The sequence below is a fragment of the Phytophthora cinnamomi genome (genome assembly GCF_018691715.1).
Source record: "Phytophthora cinnamomi strain GKB4 chromosome Unknown Contig37, whole genome shotgun sequence".
In the NCBI taxonomy this organism is placed as follows: domain Eukaryota; phylum Oomycota; class Peronosporomycetes; order Peronosporales; family Peronosporaceae; genus Phytophthora; species Phytophthora cinnamomi.
Window position 1 is genome coordinate 169,206 of NW_027150970.1, and position 21,390 is coordinate 190,595.

At 52.8% G+C, this 21,390-nt stretch overlaps 3 protein-coding genes across 3 annotated transcripts; 2 read left to right on the forward strand and 1 right to left on the reverse strand.

Annotated features, from left to right (window-relative positions):
* Nucleotides 1-1,752: 1,752 nt before the first annotated feature.
* Nucleotides 1,753-2,187, reverse strand: IUM83_11777 (Extracellular cystatin-like protease inhibitor; the record flags this gene model as incomplete). Its single annotated transcript, XM_067936357.1, has 1 exon — nucleotides 1,753-2,187. The coding sequence occupies one exon, from the start codon at nucleotides 2,185-2,187 to the stop codon at nucleotides 1,753-1,755; it is 435 nt and encodes a 144-aa protein (XP_067792229.1).
* Nucleotides 2,188-12,817: 10,630 nt separating this feature from the next.
* IUM83_11778 (uncharacterized protein) lies at nucleotides 12,818-13,716 on the forward strand (the record flags this gene model as incomplete). Its single annotated transcript, XM_067936358.1, has 2 exons — nucleotides 12,818-12,994; nucleotides 13,576-13,716. 2 exons carry the CDS (start codon nucleotides 12,818-12,820, stop codon nucleotides 13,714-13,716), a joined length of 318 nt encoding a protein of 105 aa, XP_067792116.1.
* A 375-nt stretch (nucleotides 13,717-14,091) lies between these two features.
* Nucleotides 14,092-15,369, forward strand: IUM83_11779 (uncharacterized protein; the record flags this gene model as incomplete). The annotated part of the gene is made up of 2 exons (XM_067936359.1): nucleotides 14,092-14,995; nucleotides 15,122-15,369. 2 exons carry the CDS (start codon nucleotides 14,092-14,094, stop codon nucleotides 15,367-15,369), a joined length of 1,152 nt encoding a protein of 383 aa, XP_067792118.1.
* Nucleotides 15,370-21,390: the final 6,021 nt, after the last annotated feature.

Genomic DNA, 21,390 nt, shown 5'->3' on the forward strand with positions numbered 1-21,390 from the left:
TGGTGATAGTGGTGACAGTGACAGCAGTGGTGACAGTGATGATAGTGATAGCAGTGAATGTGAACCTGACGAAACTAGTGGTAGCAGGAAAATTGATCAAGTTGATGAGCCTGAAAGTCGGCCGCCAGCGGCCGACAGTGAGAGTGACGTGGAGATGCTGGACAGTGATGTGGGTATTCAAAAGGGTGATATTGCGGCTACTATCGCAAAACAAAATACGCAAAGTGCTACAATGCAACGTTTTTTTTGGAACGCGTTATCCGAGCTACGTCCCACTTGTTGTGTGGACAGATCCACAGACAAAGCATACGCTACATGTATTCATGGACGAGTCCGGTAGTCTTCTAAATAGTACGTCGACTACTGGAAACGCAATTGACTATTTCATCTACAGGTATATGATGAATAAACCAGGCATTGTTTGCGCGCTTGGAACTGCTGTATTCGCTGAAATGGAACTGGCATTTACTTTTCGGGGACGCGGCAAGAAAAAAGCAACTGTGCTCAAGTCGTTGATGGAGGGTTTTGATTGGTCTGCATATCGATATGTTCTCATCCCGCTTTCAGGCAGAAATCACTGGATTTTTCTAATTGTTGAGAATGCAGCAGAAAATGGGCATTGCAAGATGTATCATGTTGATTCTCTGAAAGGCACACACAATTCTGATTACGTTTTTCAGGTATTCAAGTGGTTTCTCAGTCGCCGCTTGGCTTATAATACAAACCTCCCTGTTGCAGGATTTGAAGCTACAAACTACGCGTACAAGACAAAGCCGCAGCAAACTAATTCGCTTGATTGCGGTATCTATCTCTTGCACTACATGGACACTATTGCAAGTTTGGTTTCTGAGCTTGTGCCTGCATCCATTGTGGATGACATCACGTCCTGGACAACCCGCGGTAGGTTTAATGCGACGAAGGCCGAGCAGTATCGCGCTCTTCTCCACCAGCGACTTCACGAGGACATGAAACCACGGTAGTTTACTTTCTTTTTCCTCTGTTCGAGTTAATATGAACCTGTTCGAGTTAATATGAATCTGTTCGAGTTAAGGTGAATCTGTTCGACTTACTATGAATCTGTTCGACTTACTATGAATCTGTTCGACTTACTATGAATCTCCCCTCGATTGGATAAAATCTCTGAAAAACGATATTTGCCCCGCGTCTTTTCCGCCTTACAAATCATCTTAGGTCCGGGACCGAGACCCACACTAAGCCAGGGTAGATAACCCCTCAATATTTGTTGTTGTTGCGCTTTTTCATTATACCTGTATGCGCACGGATTTCACATGGCGTTTGTATTAGAAGCCGGACGATACTCGGAACGCTGGAGCTTCGTGGGCCTTAGCCACAGGGACGCTCGGAGCCCCACCAACCGTAATTAGTGAGAAATTGACACAAGTTGCACAATATTTAGCGCTACTTACTGACTTGTACTCATATTATTATGTGCACTCATTTCATGTTGATAGGGCTTCGCCTTCGTTTTTGCTCCATCCTCTGGCTGATAATACGGCCCGAAAAAAAATGGTCCAACAACAGGAAAAGTCGATGCCAGTTTCTTCCATTTGTGTTGACACCCTAAACGAAACACAGTACGAAGAACCGACGCAACAATACCGACGTGAGCTACATGTTCAAGCACTATCACACATGATGTTCATCTCCATTGAAGTATTTGTGTGACATAATGTGAAATTACCATCGAATTTTCGTGTGTGCTGGCACTCGTTGGCATGAGGCCTGTATGGTTTAATGCTTCGGCTTCACCTTGTGCACGATGATCGACTTCACCGCGTAGTCGCCAGTCTTCACATTCGGTGAGATCACGACGTCGAAGTTGTCGCACACGGGGTAGAAATATGACTCAAAGCAACGTCCCCCGTACTCCTTGCGCACGAGACAACCACCCACGACGAATTTGTAGCTGGTCGAATCAGCTTGGCGAACGTGCTTGCTCATAGTCGATGTCTTCGTTCCTAGCTCTTCGACGACGCGGACGCAGATAAAGACTTTGATAGCGGGGTTGTAGGCATTTTCGTCGGCCAGCGTGGCGTACAGCAGTTCGCTGTCACCAGCAGTCACTTTGGTCTCCGACCACTTGCCTGCAGAAGATGTTGTAGCTGACACAGTAGCCAGCAGAGCCACAGCGAAGAACGAAGATGCGAGGGTGGCAAGAGAAACCATGGTGGCTGCTGTCAGGGAGAATTCCCATGCAGTAAACATACAGGCTGTGGTTGATCATCGGACTGTTTTTCGCTCCTATTGTATTCGCTCCGGCTCAATGAATGATCAAGCTTTATGGAATCAATCAGGACTGCGTAACAATGTGTCGATTAAAACTGGGATGCATCTACTTAGTGATGCAGGATACAAGATTTTTCGACACCTATTGACACATTTTGATGAAGCAGAGGCCGCGCAGGACCCCAAAAAACGGCGATACAACAACAAACTTTCTCAAACGAGAATTACCGTGGTGCGCTCCTTCGGTATCCTGAAAAACCGGTATCGTATTTTACTGGGTAAATTGAAACAGAAGACGCCGAAGAACGTAACTCGCGTCATTGTGAGTTGTCTAGTGCTACACAATTTGATGATCGAGTTGAATGCTACATATCGTGTTGTGTGGAGGATCCGAATCCTTCCACAATCTCTGTATTAACTTCGTTGGAAGTAGAGGAAACCAATGTACCTCTCGAATGCAACGGCTACTGGTCACTAATGTGCGATGCTTCCGTTGCGGAAGGATAGGTCACTTTACCAGGGAGTGCACGGCTCCCGTGCACTACAATGGCGCCCATCATGACGATGCCGGGCATCGCTGCGGACAACCAAAAATGTGAACATCCACTAGGCGCGGTGCGCCCTACTGGTAATGCAGTCACGCGTGCCGACATCGGGCACGCGACACTGAGGACCGCAGTCCCCATTGAGACCAGTTCTCTCTGGAACAAGCAAGATGACAGGTCGAACCTGGTCATCTCGAAAGTATCGTCAAAGAGAGCGAGCGGCTCTCTTTGCGCTCTGGTAGATTCGGGGGCGTCGAATAGTTCGTTCGACTGTTTACCGAGTCTTCTGGATGTACGCCTGGCAACAGGTGCCATCGTGAAGACCGAGAAGCGCGCCGTGAACGTGCGCTTCTCGTACAAACAACGAGTGTTTGTCGAACACTTTATCGTCCTGGACCTGGACGGTAAGTTCGACGTTGTTATGGGCATGTCATGCCTTGCACGGCATGATCCGGTAATAGACTAGAAGAAGCGCACGCTCGTGCGCTTCGGCCGCGACAGCGGAACAGAGAGCGATGGCCCTGTTACCGCAGCGCGCGCACCAGCAGGTGCGCGCGGCTCACCAGTCGAGACAGCGCTTAATGCTGCTGTCCCGGAGTGCCCAAGAAGTGCGCGAGGGCGCGCACAAGTGAAACCAACGTCGGCAGCATTGCCGACGTTAGAAGAAAAAGATGTACTGGTTCCGGGAACCAATACCTACGTTCTAGCGTGTAAGGGACAGTCCCTGACCCGAAGAGGTCAGGTCGACAACGACGCGTCGGCTCCGGGAGCCGACGCATCCTCGGTCATGAGGGGCTCCGCCATGAATGGCGTCGAGGTGACGAAGGCGTGTCAACTCCGGGAGTTGACGCTGCAAACAGTGCGGACGGTTGCAAACGTACCGCACTGACGCAATTTGCATGCCGTCGTGCAGCCGGGCTGCACGACGAAGCGCCATGCGATCAAGCTGGGCTTGATATCGCGCGCCCGCGGACAGGGTCCGCCGGCGAACAACTGTACACGGCCGGGCCTGGACCAGAAGAACAACTGTGTGGAGCCCGGCTCCGCAAAACAAGAAGACGGCGCAAGCGGAGAACGCTGCGCAAGTCTCGGTCCGGGACCGAGACGCAACAAGAACTGTCTGCTGGGCAGACTGAGGCGGTGACGCCGGATGTCGAGACGCTAAGCGTCTTGACGCACACCGATACTGGATTGTAGTATCGTGAGGTGGAACTCGCTAATCCTCCGACGACGGCGTCGGAGTTGACTTCGCTTCCAGCCATGAGCTGGAAACGCTTCACACGCGACTTGCACGATGGACGCATCGAGCAGGTCTGCGTTCTTTCGGACAGCGAAAGAACGGAGAGCGAGAGCGAAGAGCTGAGACAGCTCTTCATGGGAAGTACCTCTGAGAGTGAAGACACTTTCAGTGCGAAGACGAAGCGAGAGCGCTTCGAGGAACAAGGTTGGGACTCGTTGAAGTCGAGTCCCTATTACGAATTGTTGAAGGAGTACAAAGACGTACTCCCGGAGGAGATTCCTGCGGAGCTTCCGCAGGATAAGGGCATTCAGCACGAGATTGATCTCGTGCCGGGCACGAAGTACTGTGTCACGCGGCAGTGGCCACTGCCGCGAGAGCAAGTAAAAGCAATCGACGACTTCTTTGAAAGTCGTCGCAAAGCAGGACAAGTGCGGGAATCAAAGTCCCAGCACAGTGCTCCGATATTCAGTGTCGAAAAGCCACAGGGCGGATGGCGCATCGTTCATGCGTATAACAAGCTGAACGATGCGACGGTACCGGCGCAGACACCGATACCGCGAAAAGATGTTATCATCGATTCGATGGCCGGGAGCACCGTTTACAGTGCTCTCGACGTGCGAGATGGATTTTATCAAATCCTAATGCGTGAGAGCGATCTCCCTCTCACGGCAGTGAGCACGCCAAGCAGCATGCTCTGGGAATGGCTAGTAATGCCACAGGGGCTTAAGAACGCTCCTGCGGCCTTCAACAGGTGCGTAACGCACTTGTTGCGCTCGGTGCGCGACTTCGCGCCGAGCAATTTCGATGATGTATTTATCCACAGCCGGGCTGTGGACGAGAATGCGATCGAGCACACCCACGTCGCCTTCATGTCACGCGCAGTTCGACGTGCGGACACGAAACGCCACAGCTTCTAAGAAAGAAGCTGTGTGGAATTGACACCCGATTTATGGCACAGCACCGATTCGCGATGACAAGGCTCGTCAGAAGTTGCCCAAGGAACTCCTTGCCATGAGCGTGCGTATAACTTTCGAATAAGACGCCATGCGAACGAGCAGACCCACGTCGTTAAGTCGACGACAACGCGGATCGCGTTGTCATGCCGAATGACCATGACCTGCGACTCAGGATCATGTACGAGTATCATGATGCCCCGACTGCGGGACATCTCGGACGTGAGAAGACTTACGTCCTTCTCACGCGCGACTTCTACTGGCACCACCAGTATAAGTGGGTGCGCAAGTACATCCGTGCTTGCGAGGTATGCCACGCGTAAAGCCTGCGCCATTCGCGCAGGCTCCGTTACAATCACTACCGACTCCGTCGGAGTGTTGGAAGTCCATGTCTTTGGACTTTATCTTTGGTCTTCCCCCGGTCAGCGGAGGGAATACCGGTGTTGTGGTCTTCGTCGACCGCTTCAGCACGATGTACCATCTTGCTGCGGTGCCGGCAGAGGTAACCGCGAAGCAGACGGCCCGTCTGTTCGTCGACATGGTGTTCAAACATCATGGTATGCCGACCGACATCGTGTCTCACAGAGTCCCGTGCTTCATAGCGCACCTGTGGCAAGCGGTGTTTACACTTCTTGGGAGCCAACTATAAATGTCGACTGCGGATCATCCGCAGACGGATGGCCAACCCGAGCGCGTGAATCGCAGAGTTTGCCATCAACACCTCAGTGGATGCCTCGACCAGGCATACACCGTTCTACGTGCATGCCATGCGGCATCCACGTCTACCGAGTTTACTCGGACTGATGACTCCCACTTTAAGTGGGGGAGGATCTACGACTGCAATACAGTAGCCGCAGAAAACTGCTGACCCTTGCGCAGTGTCAACTGCAACAACGAATAAACCACATGAGTCTGCGCAGGGCGAAGACTCCTCCAACAACAAGGACAATGACCACGGGTCTGCGCAGGGCGCAGACACCGCGAACAGCCACACAGAGGCCGGGCCTCTAGCGGAGAGCAAGCTGAATGACTTCAGCCCGGATGTAATCGACTTCATTAACAAAAGACAAGCCGCAATTCGGTTTGTCCAAGATGCAATAGCAGCTTCTGTTGATCAACAGAAGCTGAACGCAGACAATGTGGGCAGAGGCAACACAACTGAATTCAAAGTTAGTTAATTGGTTCTGTTAGCTACACAAAACCTGCCTAAACATGCAGTTTCACATTTCGGAGCAAGTAAGCCGCTCCGCGCTTCATCGGGCCGTCCACTGTGTTAGCACGGTACGGCAACGCTTACACGCTAGACATACCGTCTAGCATGCGCCTCTATCCGACCTTTTACGTCGGGCGGCTGAAGCCGTACCTGCAGCACGAGCCACCTAGCTCGGCTGACCCGAAGCCTCGGCAGAAGTCGAGGCAGAAGCGGAAGCCTTGGCCTCGGCGACGAGCAGCCTCTCATCCAGCGCGTCCGCAACGCTGGAGCAATTCCTTCATCCGGGTCCCCAACTCGACCTGGATATTCGAGGCGGCCTGCGAGACCGCCGCGACTTGGGCCTTCTGGTTCGCCAGCTCCTTCTTCAGGGTGGCGAACTCAGCGCCTTGCAGACACTCCATGGCGGTCACCCGGTCGTGGGGAGGCGCGAATTGATCTGATCATACTCGGGGGCGTGTTCTCATCCCCGCCACCCCCGATCCGTGACGCGGCTCAAACCGTTGGATTGTTGATCGGATTGTTGACCATAGAATCCCGAAAACGAGCCACTTGAGAGGCTCGTTTTCGTATTAGTTGGAGAGGATTTCCTCCCCATCAAGATACATGGGAGCCGCAGAACGTCTTGCCGGAGGACGTTCCGGAAATGGAGAGGGCGTACGAAGAGCAGTACGCGGGGAGCTTTGGGCTGTGGAATCACGCGCTGCAGGTGCAGCGCGCGGAGAACTGAGAGTCCCAGCGGAAGCGAGTGGGGAATCGCTCTCAGTTCGCGAACGCTTCGAGCTGGAAACGTCCGATTCGTCCCCCTCACGCGGGCGGAAGTTCTTCGCGTGGGGGTCGAGCGACTCGCTCGACACTGAGTCTTTGAGCTTTGAGGACGAGCTCTTCTCGTCCTCCATGCCTTCGTCATTGTCGCCGAAGTCGACGACGTCACCGTACTTCGCCGTCTGGCGCTCGTAGTACTCATCGATGGAGAGGCTACTCTCCACCGCCTTCGGGCCCTTCTTCTCTTGGGGCGCGCTCATCGTCGAATGAGCCCAGGTTTCTTCTTCATAGGCGGAGGATTGGCGAATGGTCAATTCAGAGATTGACGTGCGGGGACTCCGCGTGTCTAACCTTAAGGGGGGATGGTGTAACGGGGTTACACAAACAAGTGGCTACAAGTCACTTGTGATTTTTAACAGATAAAATATCTGTTAAAAGTTTTAGATACTTCCTCACCTTGGTGTAGGTCACACCAATGGATACATTGAAGTGGGCCACCACAATGAGTGGTCCACACATACCCAAAGATCCTATTGGTCCTATTGGTAGAAAGCAGCATCTTTCTACCAATTAGAGACGTGCATATTGGCGGGGTCTGACAGCCAGCCGCTGTCAGCCCCTTTCATAGATGATAAACAGTTTTAGCAGATTTAGGAGGAAGATCAACTTACAAACAATACAGTTCTCATTTTACCTTAAACTAGCTACTTGGTGTTTTATTTGATTTATAATATACTTGTGGACTCAAATATAATTAATTCAAATTATTAATAAACCTAACGCTTCCTCATACACTTGTCGCACGTGTAAGGTGTATTAGTGAGCCAAGTAGGCCCACTACAGTTTGTCCCCCAGCCTGAATGCGACCAAGACATATCCGTCGATACTGTATGAGGCCCTGGTCTAAGTAAAACCGTACTGAGATTCCAGGTACGGGTAGGATTAGAAGGCAGCGATGTTCTGGTCGAAGTAGACACGTTCTGGAGTTTGTTCTGAGATTAGGATCTGGTCAGAACGAGTTCTGGCAGTGTATAAGTCGTCGAAGAATTCATCGAGGATAGTGAAGTGCTAGCAGCTAGCACCACATTCTTGAATTCTGCGCCGTTCCCAACCAACACAAGCACCTCCAGGTATGCATCTACATAACACAACTTTGGGTCCGCAACTAGCTTTTGAAGGCGTCGTACAGCTACCAGTACTACCGTCGCTGCAAGCACCAAAACAGTTCGTGCAGCAAGAAGAGACGTCTCGTGCTCAACTCTATTTCGTGCAACAGGATGAAACACCACGTGCTCAACTCCCTGCTCCCGCTACTCCTGTGCTGGGAAAACGCGCTATTAGTACGAAGCCGGCATCGAACCGGAAGGGGAAAAATAAGGCAAAGTCGACGGAGACTCCCCATGCGAAGCGTTTCGTTTGGACGAATGCCATGATCTCATCGCTTTTTGAAATGCGATTCGGCGATGAAGATGTTAAGAAGCGTATCGAAACTGTTGATACCAACCTTAGGGAGAAACTTGCATGGTAATTCTTCTTCGGTAGGCTCTCTGAGACTCTAAAAGGCGTGCGAAGCGGGAATCAGGTATGTCGGTGACATGTATCACTACAGCTGCTTCTCTGCCAAACTAACTAGAGTTGTAATGGGTACTGATCAAGGACAAAAAACTGAAATGTGAGTATCGGTAGGGCAAAAGTGCTCGTCGTCAAACGGGCAACGACGGTCGTGAGGACGACACGGAGCTGTGGGGCATACTCAACACTGCGTTCGCCAGAAGAGCAGGTGTTGGTGGTGCCATTTTAGCTGATGCGGACAACGCCGTGGAAACTTCCGACGAGGACATGCTCTCGCGGCGCCAGAGAGTAAGCAGAAAGTTGCTGCCCCAATGGCCAGTCTCGCAGATGCAATGAAGGAAGGTATGACAGCGATCGCCGCTTCACTGAGCTCGGAGGATAAACTGGCTGGTATCCGTCGCGAGTTAAAGGAGTCACAGGATGCTTTGCATGAGTTCCAAGCGAGACAGCTGGTGCTTCTAGAGCTACTTGTCACTAAAATCAGCAACGACGGATGGTGAAGTCCCGCCTATGTCGTTTTGCCTTGTACTATTAGTAGTAGTTACAACAAGTTACGAAGGTAAACAGTATTCGAATGAACATGCTGTGATGTAGACGTTTGTATGCAATGGACAAGCTTTAATGTACATTTACGCTACTGTGGTATCGAGAAATGAAGCCGAAGCCAAACAACAGGGGGTAAAGAAGACTGGAGGCGCCGGCGCCAACTGGCGAGTCACAACCCATCGCCAATCATTGGACCAAACTCCCCGATCGCTGATTGGCCTAAATTAGTCGGTGACGACGACTCGTCGACGGTTCCAAGTCAAGCACGCGCGGTTGCAGATCGCTAGGTGCGGTGCGAACCTACTGACAAGATCCGAGCTTATGAGTCGTCGGCGCCTGTCCGCAGTCGTCGGTAGCCTTTCAGCGGCCGTTTGAGTCATCGGTAGCGCCGTCACGTCGCAGAGAAAGGGCCGAAGAGTCGTAGGTTACAATTGGCGGTCCAAAACGGACGCGTTTATACTTGATATTTGAATTGATCGATAGGAAACTTAAGAGAAGACAAGATAAGCCTTCGGGCAACAATAACAGAACAGCTTTTCCTCCCAACCACGCAAGGGCGACACCAGAGCCTGCAGCGAACGATCTGCAGCTCAAGGATTATGACTGTCGGTGGGCACATCTACTAGTGTAGCGTGTGTTCATCCCTGGCAGGGCCAATAGTTAGTGGCCGGTGTATTGGTAGGGACGAGTCGTCACCAGGTAGTGGAGGAGCGAGAGCGCACCCCATTTATTTCTTCCCGCCGGGGTATAGCTCCGGCACCCTCGTGTCACGTCGTAAAAGCCCGGGGCCCTTCCTCTGAGGGCCTGCAATGTATATTTTGTGTGTGAGAGCGCGCTAGCCTTTGCTCGTGGCTAGTGACGCTGAGTCTTACGTCGGTCGACTAGCGGAAGCTCGGTACACAGTCGAAACATCAACCCGGCGCAAGGGAAAGTTCCTGGCCCTTCAGGTTCTAACCCTAACAAGTCCATTGAGTCTTCGGTGACTCTGCGGGTGTTGTTGAAATTGTGCCTTGTATAAATTAGCGCGTGTTCCTACACGACACTACTGTAGACTTGAATAATGTGGTTTGGTGTAGGCTTTTGTATGCAATGGACAAGCTTTAATGTAAAATTACTCTACGGTAGACTCGAGTGACGTGCTTTGATGTAGACTTTAGTATGCAATGGGCAAGCTTTAATGTAGGATTATTCTATGGTAGACTCCGTTTGTAGCAGCTTACAAGCATGACAGATACTCCATAATGTCGGATTGCTTCATAAGTTCTTGTTCGTGACTGAGATCACCTGACTTCCCGTGCTCACTACCGGGCGCAATTGCGACCTCGGTACGTTCTCATGCAGTTTAGCCTGCTGCAGGCTAAACTCTTCTTGCATTGAGAGTGTAATCGCAGCTTCGAGAGTACTCGGGTACTCTCGGAAGAGATAAGTCTTTACAGGCCCATTTCTCAGTCCCTTCATGAACGTGACGACTTTAGTCGCCTCGGCTATCGGGTTGATCACAATATTCGAGACCAATTACCGCGTACATTGTGCGTAAGCATGGACGTCATGCTTACCCTGCTGCAGGTCGAGGAACTCCGCCCTCGACCGGAACTCGTTTTGCGGGGGCTCACACGCTTCTCTGAGCTCCTCTTTGAATATCTCGTACGTGCTAAATCACGTAGGATCGGAGAGTCGGCGTCCGTACGCCCAACTCCTCGCTCGTCCGCCAAGACATGACATGGCGAACGCAACCTTTGACAACGGGTCGACGATACGACGAGCCGCTATGGCTGTGTCGAGTTCGACCAGCCATCGGAGGAGAGGCTCGCCCTCTCTTCCCACGTAATTGCTTACGCTCAATTGCAATGATTGAGCACGCGGTGTCGTCCCTGACGACGCCGTCACTGAGGAAGCAGCATCAGGCTGCTCCTTCATGATGAACCCCAGAGCAACACCATGTTGCTCCGTCGGTGATAGCGTACGCAGCATCGTAGCTATCGCCGCTTCTCCAATGACTGTTGACAGTCGTTGGAGGGCTTCCCACTCTGGGTCAGACAGGTGGGGGCAGTCAGCGCGTCCAACATGCGTTGCAGGCATATTGGAGCTCTCCATGGGCACCTCCGTGCTCATGGGGTTCTCGGCTCCGCGTTCGTACACCCTGTATGAACGTCACGTAGTCGGTCGTTGGACGGACTACAAAGTGCTACCAGCTGTAGTGGGACTACTTTGGCTCACTACTTTAGCTTACACGTCGCGCTACGTGTATGCGGAAGCGTAGGAGCTTATTAATAATTTGAATTAATTATATTTGAGTCCACAAGTATAATATAAATCAAATAAAACACCAAGTAGCTAGTTTAAGGTAAAATGAGAACTGTATTGTTTGTAAGTTGATCTTCCTCCTAAATCTGCTAAAACTGTTTATCATCTATGAAAGGGGCTGACAGCGGCTGGCTGTCAGACCCCGCCAATATGCACGTCTCTAATTGGTAGAAAGATGCTGCTTTCTACCAATAGGACCAATAGGATCTTTGGGTATGTGTGGACCACTCATTGTGGTGGCCCACTTCAATGTATCCATTGGTGTGACCTACACCAAGGTGAGGAAGTATCTAAAACTTTTAACAGATATTTTATCTGTTAAAAATCACAAGTGACTTGTAGCCAATTGTTTGTGTAACCCCGTTACACAAACGCCATAGTGTAACCACGGGTAGCTTGTCCTGGATGGATATTCACTTGACTCCATCCAGGGTGGTCATTCGGGGATCAACTCGATTTTTCTGTGTGGCACTTGGTCATTCAGTGCGTCACGATCCGGGATGCCACCATCCAGTCTGGTTAACCGTGAATTGTCGTCGGCGTGGTGCTTGATGCACGGGGTCATGTTGTTGGGGGGGATCACTTGGTCTTGCTTCAGTGTCTTGAACGGAGCCAATGCAGGCTGCAGCCGGGATATGTTCTCCGACTACACTTCTACGCCTTAGGCTTTTCCTGCGGTGAGGGTGTCGGCGGACGGACAGGATGTGTTACTCCACGCTGAATATGAGTGCTCATCCAGGGGCACATCTCCGATCCTGTGAGCCCATACTAACTGCAAGTACTGGTAGTACCAAATCTCCACACAAGCAAACAAGCAATCACTCTCCACGTGTCAAACAGCACGCCACTGGATTTCAATCCAGGGCGCCCAATCATACTCCATCATATCCATCCATTTCGGCAGTCAGATGTAGCCATGGGAAAAATTCCCAAATCGAATCGTATCAACCACCCCTCTGATCGAAGTCTTTCACAGAGGATCTTGCTGCCGAGGTGACAGGCAATGAGCTGACCAACACCCGGTACTGGCCACTCTGAATGGCGGGTGGCACTGGATAGCAATACCGTTAGAAAGAAAAGTTCGTGGACGCAGAACAGTCTGTGTCGTGTCTCCACATTAGGTCAAGCCACATCAAGAGGGCATCACCGTGACATGCAATGTTAACGGCACAGCCCATTCTCCATCGAAAGGCTCATAAGTGCGATGTCGGAAGTGGGCGCCTCGCGGTGCACCATCGAGCCCGGCACAATTTCCGCATACGCCACCATCGGGTAGCGGTTAGGCGGGTACCAACTTGGGCGCGGGTAGCAGCAGCGGCGGCAACTCCAGCGGCAATTCGGGGAAGCCCAGCAGGAGCGACAAGGGCGACAACTCCACAACCGATGACAAGCCCACCGATGACGCGAGCAAGGGTCCTCAGGCAACCAGGTATCACTGGAAGAGCGCAACAAGCGCTGGGAGGCCTCGCTGATCGAGATGGCAGCGGAAAAGGAAAAGCAGGACGACGAAAAATGCCAGAGAATCCGCGACTCGACGATGGAAGGGCTCTCGGATGACGACGGAGACGCTAAGCAGCCCAGCCAGGACCAAGGCCCGTCGGAAGCAGAGGTGGTAGCGCAGCGACTGGCGACCAAACAGCGCAGCATTTCGGGGCGTATTCTGTCATTTACAGAAGCGCTCGGCTTGCCCGCGGGAAGAGGGCTGCCTCTGGAGCGTATATTCTCAGCGTCGTTCAGTATCACCCCACCAGCACACTGGCAGGCACCACCTGACCACACCCCAGATGGGGCGTTCTGCTTCGTTGACATTCCGGCCAGGAGGTAGCACATCAATCGCAGTCGCTACGTTCGTGAGGGCTACGCCGGCATCGAAGTGCTGGCGGCCGTGGAGGGGCTCTCGGCGACAAACTTGGTGGACCTGAATGCGTTGATGGGAGAGGTCGAGGGCGTGAATGAGTACTTCTTGTGTCCGCGTACTGGATCGCCACCCAGTGACGCAGAACTTGAGACCACCCTCGATTCAGTCCAAACTCGACGGGAGTCGCCTTCGTTCTTCATGGTGTTACGCGACTTCGCGCAGAGCACATTCAATATGACCACGTTCATGCGTCGTCAACTCAGCAAGTACCGCCTCATGCGCGATGAGTCCAGCCTCTGGGTTCGTCCGCGGTGGAGCCGTTACTCCCGGTGCAGAAAGAGAACGTGCAGCTCAAGACTCACTTTGCGCAGCTGGGTGAACAGTGGGAGTCGATCTACAAGGACCAGCAGGCCACAGCCGACGCGACAGCGGAGCGTTACCGGTACGACATCAAGCGGCTCATGGCGGAGCACTAGACGGAGAAGCGGGCACTCTAGGACCAAGTCGCGACAATGGAGCGTCAGCTGAGGACGGCATGTCTGGTGACTGACTTTGCTGGAGGCTCGGTCACTCAACGTGGATCGGGTCGTGACTTTCCTGAATTGTCATCAGACTCAAGTGACTGGCAATTGGCGTCGATTGCAAGATCTGCTCAAGCACCACAGGCTGGCACGTTTCCTCCTTCTGAATGGAAGACGCTCATCGATATCGCTTTTGCCGCCGACTTGTTCGCTAATCCAGGGCCGTACGTCGCCAAGAGTGGCGGCGACACCGATACAGAAGAGAAACGTCACGGCGGTCCTGAATCAGATGGTGATGATACTGGATTTCACGGCAAGCACACATAGTGCCTGGACCGCACGAGCGATCGTTCATCCGGTGGCTCTTCACACGAGGAGCCTCGACCCAAGAAGGCACACCGGGCTCGCAAGGCTCCAGCATTCATCAAGACCCGTCCAACTCAATGGGACCCTACGCAACAGCGCGCGCGTCCTGCAGACCAAGATTATCTCGCCGACGAGAAGGCTGCGTGCACGTCGCTCACAGGTCTCCCAGTCGTGTGGCGCAAACTTCGTATTGACGTCCAGTTGGCCATGCGTTCTGGGTTGACCTATCCTGCCAGCACGAAGTTGCTGAAAAGCGGGAACGTGTCTCACACTCTCTTCATGGCTCACGATCTTGTCGACATGCAGGCTCGCGTGATGTTCTGGAACCGACTGGATGAGAGTGACTGGGCGCGCTTCGTGCCCGAGGTCTACAATCTTCGTGCGGAGAATGCGTTGGATCAGTACGAAAGAGACCACCAGCATCCGGAATTATGGCCCGTCTTGGTGGATCCGACTCAGGGTGACGGCGATATCCAGCTCCTCGGGTCAGACGACGACGAAGAGGTCGCCAACGAGAAGCGAGATGCCACGTCGACTCCAAGCAAGGAGACGCAGGCCAAGATCGCTCAGATAGAACGTCGTGAAGCTGAAATGCAGGAGGGAGGGCAGGATGAAGAGGTCCAAGATGGCGACGTAGAAGAGGCACCATCCACTCCCACTCGGTGGTCCAAGCGCAAGCTCGATTCAGCGTCGTCGCAGTCAGACTCCTCTCCCAGCCCACCAAGGTCCAAGAAGAAGGAGAAAGCTCGTCCTGGAGAGACTCGGCGGCAGTCGCCCCTCGCTCACAAGACCATGTCCGAACTGACTCCAGAGGAGATAGCCACGATCGAGGTTCCGGGTCCCGGCATCAACTCATGGCGCCACAAGGGTATCCTGATACCTTTGCACCCAGTCCTGGATATACTGGACGACGTGGTCGTGGTCAACTTCATTCAAAGCAACGCGTAGCGATTCTGGCTCGCGGGTCACTGGGTGACATTCGACTTGGATGCAGATGAGCAGGCTGAGCGCAAGCGCCTGTGTGACACTGCGGCGATTGAATGGGTGGCCAAGCTCAAGGAACAAAAGGAGACCTGCGCCCCTGACACCATGAAGTATGAGCCAGGTATCTGGGTCTATCCAGCCAAGGTCTGCAACTGGATCCTGAACGACAAGCCCGAGGTGAAGTCTGATGGCAAGCCATACTCAATGGCTGAGCAGCTCAAGATCCTGGACCGGTTTGGGCCAGCACGCATTCAGTGAACCGGGTTCAAGACCCGTCGAGGAGTGCTTCGAGCACCTGCCTCGGCGTATTTGCAAGAAGCTACTTCCTGCTCACAGGCGGGTGACCAACTGGGTGTCTGAGGAATTCCGCGATTAAGTTCAACCTGAGCGAAAACTATTTAACTCCATAATCCATATGATCCATATTCATCACTTCATCTCCTGCTCGTTTCACTCACCACATCATTCAGTATCTCATCATTCAGCGTTCAACTTCGTTCTCCAATTCAGTCTGCGTACGCATCCCTCGTCGCATTCACAACAGTTTCCATGACTCAGTTTCACAATTCAACAATCACATGCAAAATCCGTTAGCTCATTCAATGTCGGTTCGGGCCCAGCATCCCCATCCAGCATACTAAACACTGGGGTGATCATCCCCAGCCTGCATAGATCGGAAACGGGCTCGGGCCCGGGAACCCTGATTGAATTCATACATACAGGAGCGCCCTACAATAGAGCTTGGATATCGGACGCCACTCTGGATCATCGTATCCTTTCCATTTAATCAGGTACTCGCGGACACGTTTGGACGTGCGGGCCCGCTTCGTCTATCGGAGGTTCAGAATCTTGTCCACTTTATACTCATCATTCAGCAGGGCCGGTTCCCAGCTGTCTTCGGGTAACAGCGCAGCGTCAAAATCGTCGTCTTCTTCTAACGTGATCTCCGTCGAGGGTCGTTTCGGGAGCAACGCTCGATGTTTGAGGCGACTGATACGCACCCACGGGTTGACACGGCATCCAGTATTGTCGATCTTGAGTTTCACTCGTAAATCGTCATGTATCGCATCGATCTTGAATGGACCGTGTCACATGTGAGCAAGTTTCGACTCAATCCAGTCTGCATCTTGGGGATGTTGAGTCACACTGAATCACCCTTCTTGAATCCAGACTTCAACGGGTCTGACAGCTCGTTCCATTTCCTGGTCTGCTCTTCTGACCGCTCCTTCTTCGCCTTCTTCTGCAGCGCTTCTGCACATGCGAGGGTGTAGCTGTAGTCACGCTGGAATTTTCCGACGCCACTCGTGCGCAGTTCGCTCGGACACACTGGATGTTTTCGGTCCTAGCATGGCGGAGACAGTTCGTTGAGCATCCCATCCATGTACTAGATAGAACGGCGTATCCAGTGTGGTCGCATCGAAAGAGGTATTCAGGGCGAACATCTGGCCCTCTGCATGATCGTCCCAGTCAGACTGGTCCGCTTCAGCAATGTAGGCTTGGACGCTCCGAGTGACTGTCTGCCCCGACCTTTCCTGCTGGCCATTGGCCTGCGGTCTGTAAGCCAGTGTCGCACGCTGCTGGCTACCAAGTAGCTCCCTGAATCAGGTGAACACCACGCTGATGAAACGAGGATCCAGATCGTGTCTGATCATCGAGGATGCACCGAACCTCCTGAAGACTCGTTCCTCGTACGCTGCTGCCACATCTTGAGCGGTCGTGGATGACATCGGTTTGCACCTCACATATCCAGAAAAGGTATCCTGGAACAACAACAGGAGCGTGTTGCCACGCTCCGACTTAGGCATGTCAGTGACGAAATCCATTGAGACCACCTCGAACGGGCATCGAGGCTCGATATTCCCGGGTGGCGGTCCTGGATTAGGAGGTTTCATTTTTCCACTCGCACAGTCCACGCACTCCTTCACGAAACGCTCGACGTCGGCATACAGGCCGGGCTAATAGAATTCGGAACGTAGGCGTTCGTGGTCCGGGTGATCCCTTGGTGTCCACCTTGGAAATCTTCGTGCACGTAGTGGAGTAGGTTCTCGCGCAATGTCTGCGGGACCACCAACCGAGGTTCATCTTGGGCATCTCGAGGTCAGGCACGCATAGAGCGGGCAAAACTATACAGAACGCCCCTGGCATCCAGTGCAAATAGGTCAGTGACCTTCCCGATCTTGCGTAACCGACGCGGAGAGAAACGGTCAAGGCCCCTGAAGTCCTGGTCGTGGTGGACCTTAATGCGGCGCCACCTCTCAGCCTGGTATTCCAGGGTATCCATCGGCGCGGCCAATTCAGTCTGCCTCTGAGTGGCTGTCTGGTTAAACACAGCTATGACTCTAGCTGCTAGAGGCAGTGATGGGGACTCTAGATCCAGTAAGGTTTCATCCGGTATCACTTGTTGCTCTATTGACACCTATCTTGTACGACCGAGTCAGGCGCACGCTCACCCGATACCACTTCGACAGGTTGCTTTTCATGAATCTTCGACACTCGTTGCAAGTGCATTCGCTCTTCTACACTCCATGACAACCAGTTCTAACGTCTTGGAAGTCAGATAGTCCGCTGCGTGATAAACCCATCATGTTCTTGACCCAGCACTACACATGTGGCGCATTGATTCGCATGAGGGATGATCACGAAAGGCTTAGACCGGTCTGGGTGGTACCAAAATGAACTGTATTTTGCATTAAGTCAGTACATTCTAAGTTGTCGAGAAAAACCTTTAACCCTTCTAATCCGAAGATTATTCCGTGGAATCCGCAATTATTAATATATGAATTAATATATACCGAAACATCGGTACTATAAATCATGTATCAAGCCCTTTCGCGTGCTACGCGACCTCAGTAAGATATTTGATTGGGCAGTGCGGTGGGATGTGCAGTATAGAACATGTCCAAAACACTGCCAATTGCGATCTCCCTGCAAAACAGTTTCCCTCTTGCAACGACGAGACCAACATCGCGACAAGCATTAAGCAAAGGGGTCTTCCAGTCACTTACTCGTCCTACCTAACTTTCTTACCCCTCCCGTTCAACATCCTCAGCTACCTCCGGTCTGTGCTTGCTGACAAACATAATTTTGTGCTACAGTTGTGGGGAAATCGCGGTGCCATTTTTCCAGCTCTGGTGCCACACCTGGTCGCACGTGAGGGTGCTGCCATGCTCGTGGCGGCTGATACGATTCGATTTGGGAATTTTTCCCATGGCTACATCTGACTGCCGAAATGGATGGATATGATGGAGTATGATTGGGCGCCCTGGATTGAAATCCAGTGGCGTGCTGTTTGACACGTGGAGAGTGATTGCTTGTTTGCTTGTGTGGAGATTTGGTACTACCAGTACTTGCAGTTAGTATGGGCTCACAGGATCGGAGATGTGCCCCTGGATGAGCACTCATATTCAGCGTGGAGTAACACATCCTGTCCGTCCGCCGACACCCTCACCGCAGGAAAAGCCTAAGGCGTAGAAGTGTAGTCGGAGAACATATCCCGGCTGCAGCCTGCATTGGCTCCGTTCAAGACACTGAAGCAAGACCAAGTGATCCCCCTAACAACATGACCCCGTGCATCAAGCACCACGCCGACGACAATTCACGGTTAACCAGACTGGATGGTGGCATCCCGGATCGTGTCGCACTGAATGACCAAGTGCCACACTGAATCGAGTTGATCCCCGAATGACCACCCTGGACGGAGTCAAGTGAATATCCATCCAGGACAAGCTACCCGTGATTACACTTATGGAGTCTATCCACCAGCCTGAATGAAATCAAGACATTTCCGTCGATACTGTATTAGCCGCACATCGGATGCCGAAGGCCAGTTCGACCGCGAAGGGTCGATGTACCCAGATTCCGCTGTCATTAAGTGATGAGCGATGCCGTGAATAAGTTCGACGTCAACTAGTCGAAGCATAGTCAAGTCACGCGTACTGAAAACTTTATTAAAAATCAACGAAGTGATAGAAGATAGATCGCCAAACGTTAGAACAAACAAGAAGTCAATTTGCCGAGAACAAGACAAGCCCCCCCCCCCCCCCCCCGACGTTGCGAGCGTTGGGTGAGTGACTTTTCGATTGTTTCAAGCCGAGGCGGGCAAGGACTGGGGTATCGTGCCCTGGGGTGATCTGCGCTAGCTTCATAACAAAGTTGCCACGTCCATTTCATATTTCCCTACTGTTGTTTCAGGTGGTTGTTAGCGGTTACCCCTGCGACTGAACTGCTTTACTGCTGTGTGATAGGACTGTATTTTGTATTGTCTTACGTTTCCGTTACATAGTGAGGGTGGTGCGCGAACGCTGAGTGCGCATCCAGTACTGATAAGTGTACTGGGTGAAGACTCGATTGTTGACTGGTGTATAACCCCCCACTCAATGGTCTCAAAGAATAAATGGTGGCTGTATATTGTGTGACGTTTGGCTCGGCATTGTATTTCTGTGCGGTTGGTTATTCTAAATTACGGGTCTGACTGTGGCTCCTAGCATTCAGTTTGATCATACTCCATTCATGACAGTTTCGGGGCAACTTACATTTCTGTATACTCAATTGTATATCAACTTCAGGTTGCAAATCCGGTCCTCCAAAGATGAACGTACCGACAGGGGTCGACACAAGAACACACGCCAATACTGGCATCCGGAGTGGCGGTCAAGGTCCCACTGGATAAAGATGTCCAACGCCAAGACCAAGCTGGATCAAGTATTCACGACACTGAATCGACACCTCAACGCCAAGTTGATCGACCCCCGGTTCTGGATTATCAGGCGGAAGCCAGCGATGGAGATCGATCGATGTCGGATTACGAGGCTGGACTACCGGGTCACGATTTCGTCCTGCGCCTACGAGTGGCCGGCCTCCAAAAGACGGAAAGCCCGCGAGGGTCGTCTGACGGAGAGCCTGGTCCCAAGTGCCAGCAGCACGGACCTCCTCGCCCGCTGTCCATCCAGTCTGCGTCGCCACTGCCCACGCCATCACTGCCCTCGCTTCCGTCGTACTACCTATCCAGCGAGTCTGGATGCGCTTCGGGTGCCGGGGTGCAGGGCACTCTGGATCCGCCATCCAGGACACCCTCGGAGATCGCTTCGAGCTTATTCGGGACGTCGGCTGAATCCAACGAGTCGACCTTCAGTGCGGTGTCAGCAGCGCGATCGTCCAGAGGAAGCTCGTCGTCTTTGTCGCAGTGGTTCGGACAGGACGCCGCCAGTCACATGCCCGCCATCGGGTATGCACCATAGGTGATGACCGCCCAGGCTGGAATCATCCAGTTTGGCGCTGCCGGCTGAAACGTTGAGATCATGCGCGAGGCCTTCTCTCGGTCACCGGTATTGGTCGATCAGGACGATGTCGTTATATCGGAGTCCGATCGCACCACCGCCCGGAGTGACTGAATGTCGAGGGCCTCAGCAAGTCAACGCACGTCCAGGCACGAGCGGCACAGCCCGGCATCTAGTGAGCCCAGCTCCAGTCACGACGAGCGTAACCGCCGCCGAAGCTCGAGTGGAGTGCAGAAGCCTGGCGCGATCTGTCGGCCAAGACCGCCACAAACCGTTGGTTGCACTCCACCTTGGAAGCGACGACGACACCGAAGGCATTCGCCGAGGTCGTCGAAGTCGAAGCGCGCGCCAAGCCGATACAGTCGGTCCAGACGGTCCCGCCGCTCCGCAACGTCCGCGATGTCGCCCCCCCCCCCCCCCCCAAGTCGCACTGAATGCGATGTGTCAGGCTAAGGAGGCCCTGGCTCGGATGGAGATGAAGCAGGGGGTGCCTGCTGTCGATGCCGCGAGACTGGGTGAATGCCTGCAGAGTGCATTCCCTGCGATCCAAGAGCTTGCCGGTCGCGCCACCGTCGTCCAAGATGGCCGGCAACCTGAATCGGGACATCGTGCTCCAAGCCTGGAGCGCCCCGTTCAGGTGGACCAGGCCCAGGCGTAGGGGGTGCAAGTGCAGTAGGTGGCAGCCCTATCCAGGGCGCCCGCTCCGAGGCCGCCCGCCAGGTGTGCGCGCGCGCCGCCGCCGAGTTCGAAGCGCGCTGGATGCGCCAGGAAGCCCGATGGCATTAAGATCACCAACATTGTAGGGATTTATAAATTGTTTGCTAACCCTTATCGAGGCACTTTACTGTTTCGTTAAGCGTTCAGGTCAAGTAACACAACTATACTATTCAGAAAATACCAAAATAGTATGGCGTCTTCCCGTCGCGCCTTTCAACTTTGAAAATGGCGCCAAAATATGTTTTTCGTATCCTTGGTGTGCGCCGCAAATGTTGACGTGCCACAT